General features: G+C 51.9%; 1 protein-coding gene across 2 annotated transcripts; it reads left to right on the top strand.

The window, feature by feature from the left end:
- Positions 1 to 195: 195 nt before the first annotated feature.
- TTI1 (TELO2 interacting protein 1) lies at positions 196 to 13,523 on the top strand. Of its 2 annotated transcripts, none has more exons than XM_048050709.2 (7): positions 196 to 2,612; positions 3,044 to 3,232; positions 4,058 to 4,206; positions 5,063 to 5,203; positions 6,644 to 6,848; positions 7,586 to 7,673; positions 7,778 to 10,819. In XM_048050709.2, exons 1-7 carry the CDS (start codon positions 308 to 310, stop codon positions 7,848 to 7,850), a joined length of 3,150 nt encoding a protein of 1,049 aa, XP_047906666.2. In that variant the 5' UTR covers positions 196 to 307; the 3' UTR covers positions 7,851 to 10,819. The 2 variants fall into 2 exon arrangements, with proteins under 2 accessions (XP_047906666.2, XP_013053934.3); XM_013198480.3 differs by lacking the exon at positions 7,778 to 10,819 and adding an exon at positions 12,003 to 13,523 and having other exon boundaries at positions 197 to 2,612.
- Positions 13,524 to 15,343: the final 1,820 nt, after the last annotated feature.

Here is a 15,343-nt window from a genome sequence, read left to right as displayed (position 1 = left end):
GCGCAGCCCCGGCGGGGGGGGGGCACGGCGCATGCGCGGCCTCTCGGGCTGCACCCCCCCCCCCGTCCCGCTGTGACAGGCGGCGCGTGCGCAGTGCGAGCGGCCGCGACTTTTCTGGCAGCCCTGGCCCCGCCGGCCCCCTTCGGGCGCTTTGTGGCGCTGAGGGCCCGGGCCGCCCGCGTCACTTCCTGCACGCGGGGAGCGGGGAGCGGGGAGGCGCCCGGCGGGGCCCGGGGCGGCGGCGGCGGCACCCGCGGGCCTGGCCCCGATCCCGGTCCCGGTCCCGTGACGCTGCCGCGGCCCCGCCATGGCCGTGTTCGCCACCCCCCGGGAGGCCTTCGGCGCCCTGCGGCCCGCCTGCGTGCGGCTGACCCAGGCGCAGACCGCCGAGAACGTGGCGCTGCTGCGGGCCCGGCTGGCGGCGGTGGGCGCGGCGGCGCTGCAGGAGCTGCAGGAGTACGTCCTCTTCCCGCTGCGCCTCGCCCTCGCCTCGCCGGGGCCCCGGCGGGAGCGGCTGGCTCAGAGCGCGGCGCGGGGCCTGGCCGCCGTGCTGGGCGCCACCCGCCTGCGGGGCCCGGAGCTGCTGCGGGAGCTGCTGGCCGAGCTCTGCGCCTGCCTCGCCCCCGGGACCGGCCCCCCGCCGGCCCCGGCCCCGGCCGCGGCCCCGGCCTCGGAGGAGCTGAAGCTGGCCGTGGTGGAGGCGCTGCACGCCCTGATCCATTCCGCGGACGGGGACGTTATCTTGTCGCTGTACCAGCCGCCGGCCCTGCACCTCCTGGGGTTCGCCGTGTCCCTGCTCCTGGGCCTGGCGGAACGGGAAAGAGCAAAGCAGGTCAAGATCTCCGCCCTGAAGTGCCTGCAGGCCCTCGTTCTGCGGTGCGAGTGCCAGCAGCACAGGCGGCTGCGTGAAGATGAGGAGCAGCAATGTGGGGATTCCTTTGCTTCGTTTCTGCCTGGCGTTTCTCTTGCGCTGTCTCGAGTTATTACCGCAGACATCAAACAAGGTCACGGAACCACCGTCGCTGCCATCAGAGTGTTTTATCGGGTTGTCGGTTTGGTCATGGCTGATGAACAGCTAGCCAGGATCCCAGAGAATAAAGAGAAGCCGTCAGTGGAACAAAGTGGAGTATCAAAACTGGCGGTCCATAGAGGACCTGACTGGAGTAAAAATACGGCAGAAAAACTCTCTCTCCTCTTACATAAAATTGTTGAACGTTCTTCAGTTCACTCGCACTGGAAAGTGAGACTGGAGCTGGTGGAACTCGTCCATCACTTAGTGAGGAACTGCAGGCAGTCACTGGTGGACTCGTTCACTCATCTTCTAAAGGCCTTGGTCGGGCTGGTTAACGATGAAAACAGCGAAGTCCAAAGCAGGTGTAACGAGGTTCTGCAGCACATTGCAGAGCAGCAGCTGGTAGCACACAACAGGGCTCTTGCTGATGTTCTCTCGGAGAACCTCCATTCCCTCGCCACAGCTCTGCCTCGCCTGATGAACTCTCAGGACGACACGGGCAAGTTTGCCACTTTGAGCTTATTGCTTGGCTACCTGAAGCTGCTGGGCCCCAAGGTTAACATTGTCCTCAACTCCGCGTCCCACCTCCAGCGTCTGTCCAAAGCACTGATGCAAGTTCTGGAGCTGGACGTGACGGATGTGAAGATAGTGGAAGACAGGCGCTGGGGCTCTGGGAGCGGGTACGAGGGCTCCTTGCAGCATGGTGTGCAGAAGGGCAGATGCCAGAAGAAATACTTCCGCTTCTTCACGGAGGAAAAAGTTTTCCAGCTCCTTCAGCAAGTTTGCCGTGTTCTTGGCTACTATGGAAACCTCTACTTGCTCGTGGATCATTTCATGGGGCTGTACAGCGAGTCTGCCATGTACCGAAAGCAGGCTGCAATGGTCCTCAATGAGCTGATTGCAGGAGCTGCTGGCGTAGGGGTGGATGTCCTTCAGGAAAGGGAAGTTTCACTGGACGTGGATGATATCAAAGGGTCCATAACGTCCATTCTTGATGAGTACACAGACCAGGCAAACTGGTATTTAGTCACCAGCATTGATGCGGAAGAAACCAGCCATGAGCTCTCCGTGAATCATTCAGGACTTGCTGCCCTCCCAGGGGCTGCCTGCGGCAGCGTTCTGCCATCCCCAGACCCGCGTGTAACGACCCGCACCATGAACAGCAACATCTGGCAGATCTGCATCCAGCTGGAAGGGGTCGGCTGCTTCGCTGCGGTCCTCGGGAAAGAATTCCGGTTGCTTCTGCTGTCAGCTCTCTACCCAGTGTTGGAAAAGGCCGGAGACAAGACTCTGCTCATCAGTGAGACGGCGATGGGAACGCTGGTGGACATATGCGAGGCCTGCAGTTATGACTCCGTGCAGTGCTTGATTAATGAGAATTCTGACTACCTGGTGAACGGGATTTCCCTGAATTTGCGCCATTTGGCACATCAGCCGCACGCGTCCCAGGTGCTGGACACTATGCTGAGGCACTCGGATGCCAGCTTGCTGCCGCTGGTAGAAGACGTTATCCAAGACGTCCTGTTGACGCTAGATCAGTCGTACGATCACCAGGCTTCCACCTTCCTTGGGGTCCTCTACTCGCTAATGGCAGCTCTAGGTACCTAAGCGATGTTTACTTCGCGCAATTCAGTGTTAGCGTAACTGAGGGTACAGCAGGATGACAACTTTGCCTTGCTTGTGGGCCAGTGCTTAAGCAAAGATCGCCAGTAGCGTCCACGCTCCACAGCCAGTTTCTGTTTGGCCTGCAGAGCTGCAGGAACGTGGCCTGTAGTGGCCCAGACGGGATGGGTGTGCTCCTCCCAGAAACGCCCTGCAGAAGCGCTCGGGGCGTCTTGCTGCATCCGTCAGGGCTGTAGGAGGTGTGCGCCGTCAGGGAGGTCACGGCGATGTGACCGCTGGTGCCTGCTCTGTAGCTCAATCCCACGAGACTCGAGAGTCATGTTCTTCTCCCAAGGAACCTGTGGTAGGCTGCTGACCTGCAGGAAGGGATCACGAATGCTCGGTGACATCTCAGTTCCTCTTTTGCAGTCAAGTGGTTCGGCCCGTCCTGCAGCGAGGAACACCGGCGAAGGCAGGCTGCTGAGCGGCAGAGCGGGACTTTGGCCCAGGTGCAGCCGGCGATAACAAGGCAAGAAGTGGAGCAATTCTTCCTCGACTATGTCAGACAGAAGCAGGTTGCAGAGGGCAATCTTTCTGACTCTGGTGATGAGGAGGCAGGTCAGTACTGACTGACAAAGTGTCTTCAGCTTAGAGACAGACGGTGAGCTGGGAGGCTTCCTTTTGGCGGGTGGTGGGGGTAGAACTGGGTTGAAAGACTAACGTGCTCAGGGTAGTCTCAGATCTGCTTTGAGCCAACCGTAGCTCATGTGAGGGGCTGCTTGGTGTTCCTGCTTTGTTCTGTGCTCAGGGGGAGGGAAAAAGAAAATAAAACATTTGCAGATCAAGGCTTGGTCTAGCTCTAAGCCACAAAAACACTGGGTATTTTCTCACTCATAAGAGGCACGTGGGGTTCAGGGCCCAAACTTGCCTCTTTCCAGAATCCTACTGCATCTTGCTCAGCCTCTCTTGGGAATCTCTGTACCATTTTCTCCTGGCTAATAATGTTGCTGCTTCCTTCCCACCTTGCCTTTAAAGGCCCTGCAAACATTCATATAGGGAACTTTTTAGTCTGTACTGGGCTATGCCGAAATCCTGACCTTTAAATACTTCATCTTTAAATATCCTGGCTTTTCATTTTCAGTAAAAATCAATGGAAAATAAAGAACTCTGTGGTAAAGAGAGACTGCAAATGTCACACCAATTGCATTGTCCAGTAAAGAAAGCAAAACTTCCCCAGTCCCACAATCTGAATCTGCCACTGAACTCACAGAGCTCAAGCGTATCTGTTTATATCTAAGCATGCTCAGAAATGCCAAAGGTCTCAACTGGGAATTTGCAGAGTAGTTTTGTGTGTGGGAATTTGCAGAGTAGTTTTGTGTGTGTTGTGATCGCCCAGAATCTCCAAGTCGTTTTCATGGCTTCAGTAACAGTTTTGTCTTCCAGATGAGGTTCCCCCTGTTGCTAAACCTGAGCCAAGCAACTCTGACACAGAAGGAGAAACTCCTCTGCCAAGCCACGCTCAGCTGGCCAAAGATGTGATGGAAAGGTGCATCCACTTGCTGTCTGACAGGAACCTCCGTGTGCGGCTGAAGGTGAGTGAATGCCGGCTTTGAGGGGACAGGTGGTGCCGTGGAGGGGGCTGGTAGCTCCTCACCATGTACACGGTGCCCGTCGGGCCTCCTGCCGTCACGAGGTTAGTGCTGCCATATGCCTGTTCAGGACAGCCCCTCCAAGTGTTGGCAAGAAAAAGGGAGGCGGTTTTCTGAAGGTAGTCTGTTCGAGGAACGGCAGCCAGGCTGAGCGCGATCGTAAGGGTGGCTTCATGGCAGGAACCTTTCCTCGGTGCGCACGACAGTCAAGTCTCCTGCCTCAGCCTGAGGTGAAGGAAGGAGAAGCGTCTTTCTCCCATCCTCCTTCCTCACTCAGACTGTAGTGCACAGACTAATGAACATTTCAGAAGTGCCGGGGTTATGATAAGCAGGGCTAAAAGCCTGTCTTTTTTTTTTTTTTAAATTATGAAAATCCTTTGAAGGTGTCCTCCTTTTAAACTGCAAAGCAAGACAGAAAATGCAGCAGTGAGGCATAACCCAGATTCTTAGCGCAGCAGCCCCAGTCCTACAAGGTGCTCTTGCTGCTGTGCAACAGGAACAGTAGGGTCCTAGTGCACAGCCCAGCCTGCAGCATCCGGCTGGAGATTGTGCCCTGGTTCCAGCCTGGCCCCATGGCACGGTGCCGGGTTATGTCCCTGGGCTGCGTGGTGCTTTCAGAGTGGGCCTGTGCTCCGTGCACTGTTCAGTTATCCCAGCTCATGCTGAGGTGAAACTGTACCCTCTTGGATTAGAGCCCTTCTTTTTCCTTGCTCCTTGCTGTGATGCTGGGCACCCACATGAATGCCTTGTGCTGGCACTGCAGCACTCTGAAAGTCTGTCATCTGCCCCTCGTACACAGGTCCTGGACGTGCTGGAGCTCTGCGTAACTGTGCTACATCCTCACGGAAACCATCTGCTTCCCATGGCTCATCGTGTCTGGCCAGCTCTCGTCACCCGGCTGATTAGCGATGACCCTCTGGCAGTGCTGAGAGCCTTCAAGGTACAGCAGCGAATCTTTGCCAGCAGCCTTCAAGCTGGTGCTTAGAAGGCAAGCAGCTCAGGCACTGCAGTGGCCAGTGAGAGGAACGCTGAGTTTGGGGGGTGATTTTTTTTAATGTTGTTCAGAACACAGGGTCACCACCCTGCACTGGGTGGGCGTGTACCGCTCTTAACCACAGCTTGTCCACAGGTGAAACCTTGACACTGTTCCTGGGGGAAACAGCAATATTCGTAGTTACTGCAGGGAAGAGGAACGTGGTTCTTTTACTAGCTAAGCAGCTGACTGTCAGAGGCATTACGTAGTACAACTTGCCCGTGCTGGAACTCCAGTCTCAGTAACCCCCTTTGGAAGGCTTAGACTGAAGAGGAGGGAACGTTTAGCAATTGAGGCATTGGCAGGGGAGGGGAGAGGTTAAGCAAAGACTTAGCCTCATAATAACACTTTAAAAGAGTTCCTGGCCATGTCTACTGACGGCATTCTCTTCCTGAATCACAAGTTAAACAATAAAACGCGATGCCCGAGGTTGACAGCCCCAGAGTTTCACAGGGCTTCCTGTGCTGTGCAGAATGAAATTCATTTTCAAATCCTTCAGTGTGAATAAAAGGAAAGTTTTGATTCCCCAAATTCAAGAAGCCATGCACTAGAATTTCAGAGTGCCTGCCCTAAAAGGCAGGACGAGATCACTGCATAAAAACTAACTCTTGGAAAGTTCGAAGGATAATTACAGTTAACGTTGCATTTGGGTTTTGTTGTGAGAAGTCCCATGTGAGTGTTACCTTTCTACATCTGAGGACAGTAAATACAGTGTCAGTATAAGCCAAACACAACACAGCCAGGATCTCAGTCCGGCACACTAAGACCCCTTAGTGGAACTTCAGTGAAATTCCAAGAGAGAGCCCTGTTCTGGCCACTTGGGTGAGCCCTGTAGATTCCCGCCTTCGTTTTCATACCTGTTTAAGGCCATTCTCTAGGCCTGTTTGGATTTTATCCTGGGTGCACACCAGTAGTGCTGGGTGCCCTATGCTGTAGTGTATTGGCCTTTCTGTTACGTGGCGTGGTACTGATGGGCTGTTGCCACCACATAGGTGATTTATATTTTAATAGCGTCTTCCATCAGGCTCCTTCAGCACTTCTAAATAGGCCTTCACAAGTCAATCGTACTTTTACCGTGCTGAGGGAAGATAGGCAGGCCCAGGAGGTTAGCAGTGTGAAACGGAACAGCAAGAAGCAGCTCACTCAGCCTCCCCATCAAGCATTTGCCTTCTGCTTCCTGTGGGAAGTGGTGGCAGGTGAGATCACATCACTTTCAACTGTAAAAAATTATCAAAGGAGATGCTTTAACCCGCAGCGTTGCGGAAGGGTGCAGAGAACAATATTCCCGAGTAGCCTGCTCACAGATAAGGTGCACTTACCCTCCCGTAACTGATGTTTCTCCACTAGGTGCTGTGTACCCTGGCTCAAACATGTGGGGACTTTTTGAGACAGAGATTCTCCAAAGACATCCTGCCTAAGCTGACCAGTTCCCTCCTTAGCCAGGCCCCAGCAAGTGCCAGAGCTGGGCCTGTGTACAACCACACGCTTGCCTTCAAGTTACAGCTGGCTGTGTTGCAGGGACTGGGGTCTCTGTGCGAGAAGCTGGACATGGGTGAGTACCAGGGGAAGTGTAGGTTGTATGAGGTCTCTGCCCAACTTGACTTCTCCTTTCATCTTGGCTGACCAGGCCTGTCCTGGTTTCTCATCCTGCTGCTGCCCCATGGGACTGATTTCCAGATCTTCACCCTCATCCCACTCAGGTCCTGCTGGACCTTAATCTGTCCTCTTTCAGAGCGCTGTAAAGAGCGGCTAGTCACTCTTTACTCCTTAAGACACAAATGGGGAGAGAGCTTCCCAGTACCTTGCGGAATCTGACTGCTCATCTCATTTGTGCATGAGAAGTGGGTATAAAGTAGAATGCTCGAGTTGCTGCAGCCAGATCTGTTGGGTCAGGCTTTGTTCGTAATTAATGGAAGAACTGGAAACCAGATGAGACTACTGGCTAAGCTGACTGGTTCCATTCTGGGGCATCTCTCTGGATGACCTTTTACATGCAGCATGTCATACTCTCCTATGGAATGAAACTCTGAAATTCTTCTGGGTTAAATTTCTGGAGTTGACTTTGATGAGGGAGAGGGTTTGCTGGCTAGTTGCTGTTTTCCTGTCTCAATGCCCTTGATTGCTTTCCTAGCTCTACAGCAAGATTTTCCAGAGGAGAGGTCATTAGAGCTCTGGGTCAGATGGTTCAAAGGCTCAGAAGCCACTTGCTGCCAATTTAGAGCAGATTCAATTAGGTGGCAGCAGCTGAGTAGGTTACCTCCTACCCTTCTTTTCTGTTCCATTCTGCAGGTGAGAGTGACCTGAATAAAGTGGCAGATGCTTGCCTGATTTACCTGAGTGCCAAGCAACCCATGAAGTTGCAAGAAGCTGCCCAGAGGTAATGTCTTCTAAATGCAGGTGTATCTGGTGTACAAGTAATGTGGGAAGAGGGGGAGAAAGGTAACCCCTTTCCTTTTGCCCCTTTCTCATTCCTTCCTCCAGCACATCTGTGTCCTGTAGAACAGGGTCTCTCATAGAAGTTAACCCTTGCTCTGAGAAGGCTGGGAGAGGTTAAAAGAGCAGAAACAGTTTAGGTGAGCATGCATTTGCCCTATGAAGTGTTGACAGACATACTTGACTAGCTGGTGTTCAAAATCCTGCTCAACATGTTCCTGCTGTCAGGATAAGAAATCGCTGCTGCCATACGTTGTCACCTGGAAACAAGGGCAGAGATTTCAGCAGGCAGAATGAGTCCAGTTACAGAACGCGGAAAATGAAGAAGAAAGCCATGCATCTCTGTTTCTGCTGAAGGACAAGGAAGAGCCCCTCTCTCTCTCTGTGGCCCACCATCCCTCCCCTGATGGGAGAGGCAGCCAGCTGTGAGCAGGTTCAGCAGGCACTGCGGATTTCGGAGGGCAGAATGTTAAAAAGGGAAAAGCTGTCAGCTCCCTTTCACCTGAGTGCAGGCCTCCCAGGGGTGTGCAAGGTGTGAAGAGCTTTTGTGTGGCTGGGCAGCAGCTTAGACAGAGGGAGCTCTCAGAAGCTGTAGCCGTACCTTTGTTTGTATTCCTGAGTTGGTGAGAGTCGGTTTATTTTTACCTTAGTGGCTTTCATTGCATCGCTGCAGGCTTCAGCAGCATTTGTTCTGCAAAGGGGTTCTTTGCTGTAGGCTTGCATACCCTTGATGGAATATAATGTGCATCTGTGTAAGCAATGCTGGCATGGGAAACAGAACACCAGGATTTATCTATTTGGAAACTTAAGCTTTTAAATCGTTAACAAAGCAGGCTGAAGAGCTGTGTAATTTCCACCCCCCACACGACAGGGGTGGGGAGTGAATACTGAATTGGCCCTATGATGCAGTAAGTAGGGTTATTAGAAGGTGTGTTATGAAGCAAGCTCACTGGTGTTGGAGAAAGGGGAACAAAGCCGTCAGCAAAGACAGTTCTCTCATATATATATATATATGTTTTTAAGAGAAAAATGCCACATTACATTGCTCCCCCCATGCCTTTGATGCACCGTACGTGACGTATTTTACTGAATGAAACAGGGTCTTCTGTGATCAGTTATCTTTGTTGGCCAGACACATACATGCATCGTGTCTGGCCTGATACTAACCATGCAGATGGTAATAATTGCAGTTTTTACAATTTCCCTACAGTCCTTGACACCTTTTTTTTTAATTGTTATTATTTTAGTCCTATCTGACTCGGAGCCAGGCTGGATCAGTGTTAAACATGTCACAATCACTTTTACCTCCAGTATGCATGGTTGATAGGAGGTTTCAGCTTGGAAAAGTCAAAATTAGTTTGCACCGTAACAGTCAACTCTAGCACCAGGATAAGAATCACTTCTCAGCCATGTTTCAGCTTCCTTTTGTAGGCTGCTTAACCTCCAGATTCCTGTACGCTCCCGTCCTTTTCTTTGCTCTCCCCATGTCTGGGAGTAGTCCTACAAACTGACTTAGACTGTCACATGTAGGGCCCTTTGCAGCGAGGCAAGGGCAAGTTATCAGCCTGCTACATGAAATTTTCTGCATTTTAAATGCTTCTAAAAGCAGATAGAACAGAACTAATCTTATCCACAGCCTGAGTGCCAACATACATCGCATAACTCAGCTTTATCACTACAGAAATCATACGAAGTAAAAGGATGCTTGGAATCAGCTTGCCATATTGATTTATACAAAGTGGCCTTTGCTCACCTTTTTGGATTTTTACACAACTCATGAGTTGTGACCTGCCAGGAGGAAGGTTAGCTCTTACAAAGTCAGTTATAGCTGCAGTAACTCCCTGCATTGACTAAGTCTGATTTTAAAGTGAAGCTTCTCTAGGTATGCAAAGGGCTGAGCAGGAATTTTGGGCCAAGGTGCTGGTGACACCAAAAAAAAAAAAAAAGGCACAGGGTGGGGGGGTTGTCTGTCTTCCAGGAATGTTATCATGCTCCAGAGAGGCTATTTAATCCCATTTATGGGACCCTGTAGTTTTATTAGATGAAGCAGTGGGAATAAGAGAATTTGGTAAATGCAGCTTTGTGCAATACTCGAGGCAAAAATAGATGCTGGGAAAAAAAAATGAACCCCAGCATGTCTGAGGAAGAGAAAATGGGACGGTAGGCTTTGTTATGACTGCTGGTAGTATTCCAGGGGAGAAATACTACCAAAATCTTGTTTAAATTAAAAAAATAAAAAGAGGAGTTCGGGAATGCCAGGGAACACTAGATACATCTTTGCCTTTCTTGAAAATAAACCAGTGTACCGCTGGGTAAAGTGACCAGAAACACTTGAGCAGCTAAGGGGTTGTGTTGTAGGGCCACAGCCTGGGGACAAGGTCAGGGGGGAGGAGATGGTATTAACTGGAAGTCACATTGTATAAAACTGAGCTTCTGATCAATTTAGTAAGCGGCAACATCTCTGACAAGCTTCTCACTTTGGGGAAAAAAAAAAAAACTTTGAAGGAAAAGAGATTAAGAAATTGTCGTTGGCCTATGTCAACACTTTACAAATAGCTCTACATTTTTTCCAGTTTGAAGTGACTGTTTTGAAATTTACACTTCTTTTCAATAAATGTTTACAGTCTGTGAAGTTTACCATTTGACCTTTCAGTCAGTATTCTGGATAGGAATGTTTTTTCTAGGATGCAGAAATAATTTCTCCAGTTCTTACTGAAGTCTGTGGCGAGCTGTATTTAGTTAAATATCCAGCATAGCTGCAAAAGCCAGAAAGAGCTGTCCTTTTGCCAGCCTGTTCGCACTGTGCCGTGACTTCACTTAGAGCTTGGGAAAATACAAGGCACCAGAATAACCTAACTCTGCTTTGTGCCAGTAGAACAAGTTGTTTAGCACAACTGGAACAAATATGAGCTATTTTGGGATCTTTTTAGTTACCAAATTTGATTACACAGCATTAGACCTCTTTTGGTTTGACTGTGTAGCTTATTGGATACTTATTGACAGCTGTCATTTGCAAGCTGGGCTGAAGTACACTAAAACAGGCACCTGCACAAGGCAAAATTCAATAAAATTATATTTAAGTAAAAAAAAGCCAAAACAGAAAACAAACCTGGATTAACCCCAGGTTTCTTTGCCATGGAAACAGGTTGCTTAGGAACTATCCGGGAGTTAGTTTGGAAATGTTAAAGTCAAGTTGTTCTTTAAGCTGCATAGCACTCCGGGTTATCAGGAGATAATCACACACCTTAGGCCATTATGGGCACAAGAGGCAGTGGGGTTCCCCAGGGACCAGCTAATCTCTCGAGGGCTGCCCTCTCCGGACTGAGACGAGGTCGAAGACCAGGGTATTTCAGCTGTGAATGTAAGAGTTAAAGCTGTATGTGTGCTGGAAAAGCCAATGCCAGCTGAATGCCATTCCCCATTCCCACATTTACTTCCCAGTGGTTCATCTTTCTTGCCCAGGACTATCCCCCAGCCATAAGGAGTGAGGCTGATCTCTCTGCAGCTGCCCATCACAAGCCAGGGGAAGCCACCGGGGACCTGCTGCTCCCTGGCAGGCCGGCAGCTCTGTGCTCCCACCGCCACGGCCAAGCGAGCACCAGGAGAGCGCTGGCAGCTGCCGAGGCTCGGAGAGCCAGTGCAGGGCTTTCAGCAGGTGGCAGCTCTAGGCCCTGCCCTGGCAAGGCTGCCCATGCTTCTGCTCAGCCTGGCAGCCCTGGGAGGCCAGCACCTGGGGCAGGCCGGTTCTCCCTGTCCAGGCAGCGTAGCTGCAATATCAGAGAGCTAGGGGAACAGAGACCCTCAAGTTCACCTGGGCCTGGCTGTGCACCACGAAGAAGGCATTTTGCGCTGTTGCCAAACACAGCGATCACATTGGAGCACGTTCAGGTTGTATGCCTCTGGAAATGACAGACAGGCTCTGCAAGCACAAGTCTCACCCACAGAAGATGTGATCCTCTGAGTTTAGCACCCCCTCCTGCGATGCTGAGACCAAAGCCCGGGTCAGGTATTCACCAGCTGCTTGCTTGAGGTCAGTAATGTACTGTGTAGCATAAGAACTATTTCCTGTCACTCAGTGGTAGACTGAAAACACTGAGCTGTCTCTTGGGCACAGGAGCCATCTTAATGACTCTGTCTAATGAGTCTCCAAACCTATCAATTTGGAGAGGCTGCAGACAATGCCAAAGCTTTCCATAGCTGCCTGTAATGACCCTCTTGGGCACAAATCAAAAGGCCTTCTCCTTACTCTTTTTCTTCCCCTTGTTTTCTGAAGTGTTTTCCTCCACTTAATGCATGTGGACCCTGACAGCACCTGGCTCCTCCTGAACGAGGTCTGCTGCCCTCACCTGTACGAGCCTCCCCACACCAGCTTGCAGCCTGTGAAGCTTCATGGGATGGGGAAGCAGCGAAATGAGTTCACTGACAACGTCCTGCTCCTGCTGGAGAAGCTGCAGCAACAGGAGAGCAGCGTGCTGCAGGCTGGCACACAAGAGGCATCTCCTGCTTGACAGACCTGCACAGCAGCTGGCAGAGGAAAGAAGAACCACCAGGGTAGTTCTCACTTACAGAAATCCTATCATTTAGGCCTTGATTCATTCCAGGGAAAACCACTGCATGGTCTGGGGTCCTGGCTGAGACACCTTACCCATGGGCAAAAGTGTTTTTTTTTTTTTTTTTTTTTAAGTGTATGAAAATGAGGTGGGTACCTTACCCTGGTTCCTTCAGGCTTGTACTTCTCTGCACATGGTGTTGGAGGGAATCCAAGGGTCACAGCACATTTGTTTCTTCCATACAAAGCGTTTTTCCAGAAATGACTTCCCAGCACTTGCTTGTTGTGTGGTGCCCCTTCAGCACCTTAAACACACACTTCTGACCCTCCTCACTACTGCAGTGTTCTGTCCTCTTCACACCTGGACAGTCATCTGCCAACCTGAAATGAAAGTTCTCTTCTGGCCTTAACCTTCCAGGAGAGGCATAAATTTTGGGTACATTAGAAATCCTTTTCTAATATTAAACTGATACTAAAAACAAGAGTTAAATGCATTTCCAGTTAATTCCTCACCAGTATTGCTGACAAGAATGGCATCCCCATATCTCCATAGAAATACCAAGGCTCTTCCCTTACAGTTTACAGAAACTGGCCAAATGAATTGTGCTGCTTAATTCTCACTGTTGAGCTGTGAGAGAGTTTTTAAGAAAACAGCCAGCCTTGATTTAGTGATTTAAGAATCTCCCTTATTCCCAGATTGCAGCTATTTTGTGCAGGCTGTTTCTCAGACCTGCCAGATTTTTAACACCCGCCCCAAGAACTAGACGAAGCATCTGCCCCTGCCCTAGGACAGCTTACCTGGTGGGTGCCTACCAGGTCAGATGGCAACATTTGGTGTGAGCACGTTGGTGCTGTGCAGTGCCGCTGGTACCTGAGTGGGTGCGTACAGCACGTGGGGGAGCAGGTGAAGCTGCAAGTCCTGCTTTGCCCCTGCCAAGAGACTTCCAGAACCACAGCACAGCCTCACTGCTCGCTCACCTGGAAGCTGCACTGGGGCACTCCCCAGCACCACGTCCCCTGGGCTCCTTCCCTTGAGGCTGTCTGCAAGTGCTTTGTTTGCTCTCAGACCACGCCGTGCCCCGGATTCATCAGCCTCACCCAGGGTGACTTCTGGCAGCCGGCTACTTTCAGACATGCTTGTGAAAGTTTTATGCTAGTAAAGTGAAAGGACAGATCTTGACTATGAATTTGGAAGCAAGCTGAGAAATACAAAAACCAGTGCAATAAACTGATTGTTAAAGGGAACAGGCTTTGTGCGTTACTGTTGGGGATCCCAGGTGAGCATCCAGAAGGCATCTCCACTGTTGGGACCGAGGGGACTGCTGCTGATGCTCGTGCACACCCCTCATTGGAGATGGCTTCCCCTCATCTTCTTGTTCTTATTTAGATTTCATTCCTGGTTGTTTTTCCCAGGAAGACACAGCCTGGTGGCTTCGTTCCAAGTAGGACAAGGCTGCAGTTCAGCTTTCACCCCTTATGCTTTTTTAAATAGATATTCAGTGCTTAATATTGGGCTGCATTTTGTAGAAGGAGCCACTCAGAGTTGATCTGATGGGAAGATGGGAGAAGCAGGCAGGTGAAATATTACCTTTGGTCTCCAAAGCACTCCTGGGGTTGCTGCAGAATTTTCTAGATCGTTGTAGCACTTTATAAAATTCCTCTGTCAGGTGCAGACGTTGCATCAGACGAATCAGCAGCACAGCGATGGCACTCGCTGCTCCTGCCCGAGCCATCTGTTCGGTCTCTCCACCCACTGCTTCTCCCTGCCCTCTCTGTAGCCAGCAGTATGGGGCTGTCACGGGCTTGTCACGGGCTGTGCCTCTTGCCAGAGAGGTACAAGTTAAACATTGCTGTGGGAAACCCGTGCCGTTCTGCGGCTTGACAGCAGCCCCCAGCCAGCCTGGCGAGAAACACCCTTCCCATTACCGGCCTTCACCAGCTCGTCTCAGGCTGCAGATTAACGATCTGTCTGCACGTGCTCGGCTGCGTTTGGATTTGTCACCTCTGGAAAGCAGAAGTACCCCAGCCTTGCTGGAGTCACCTCAGCTGAGAGGCAAGGCAGGCTTAGAAGAAAAACCAGTACCCTTTTTCTAGGTTTTTTTTGTAGAACAAAAGCACGCGTGTTTCTGAAAAGAAAAGCATAAAACCAACGGACAGCTGGCTAGCGCTGGCCAGCAGCCCCATTTCTAGAGGTTGCAGGTGTGCCCTGGGGCTGTCGCCTGCTTTTAATCCCTTTCCCTTCAGTGCTGTTCCAACAAGCCTGTGTTTCCTGCCACCACAACGCAGCCTGCGTGCCTCTCACAGGCTGGGAGCAAGCCCCCTTCAGCCCCCCGCAGCCAGGGGCGAGCAGGGCAGACCCAGCCCTGCGGTGCCCCCAAAGGAAACGGCTGCAGCCACACACCTGCCTGGCTGCCTTTCCAGAACCCACAGTGGAAAAAAGCCTGGGATTTTAACAGCCAGCCTGGCCTGCAGACCTCAGCGGGGTCTTTGAGGACACTGGCCCACACGAAGGCACGCCCTCACACACGAGGACAGCCACGCTCAAGGGCAGCAGGGTCACAAAGTCCTTGCTCCCACCCCAGGCCTCGCACCAGCTGCTCCGCATTCCCCACAAGCATGCCAGTTCCCATTCCCGGGGTAACAGCACCTTCAGAGCCTCTCGTTTCCCTCACACGAGTGACCTGGAGCATCTCTGAGTCTCCCCACCAGGCACTGGAGGGACCCGGCTTGTGGACGAGCACCCAGGGAGGGGAGCCAGGGAAGGGCTGAGGCTCAGGCCCTGCCTGTGAAAGGCAGCAGTCCCACAGCACCGCTGCTGCTCAGGACCCAGCCCAGGGGATGACTGCAGGAGCAGAGGGGTGGTGGCACCACAGCTTCTACGCGCAGCTTCCCAGGAGGTGTTCCTGCACCTCGGGAAGCCACCACACCTCCTGTGGTGCTCCGAGCCCTGGCACAGGCAGGCCCTGGGCCCTGCAGCCGTCCCCGAGCTCCTCGCCTGGTGGGGCCGGCACCCTGCAGGCCCCCACTGCTCAAGGCTGCCAGAGGGACCGGGCCATCAGCCCCCG

The sequence above is a fragment of the Anser cygnoides genome, chromosome 16, assembly GCF_040182565.1.
Source record: "Anser cygnoides isolate HZ-2024a breed goose chromosome 16, Taihu_goose_T2T_genome, whole genome shotgun sequence".
Taxonomy (NCBI): Eukaryota; Metazoa; Chordata; class Aves; order Anseriformes; family Anatidae; genus Anser; species Anser cygnoides.
This window is presented reverse-complemented; position numbering and strand designations above follow the sequence as displayed.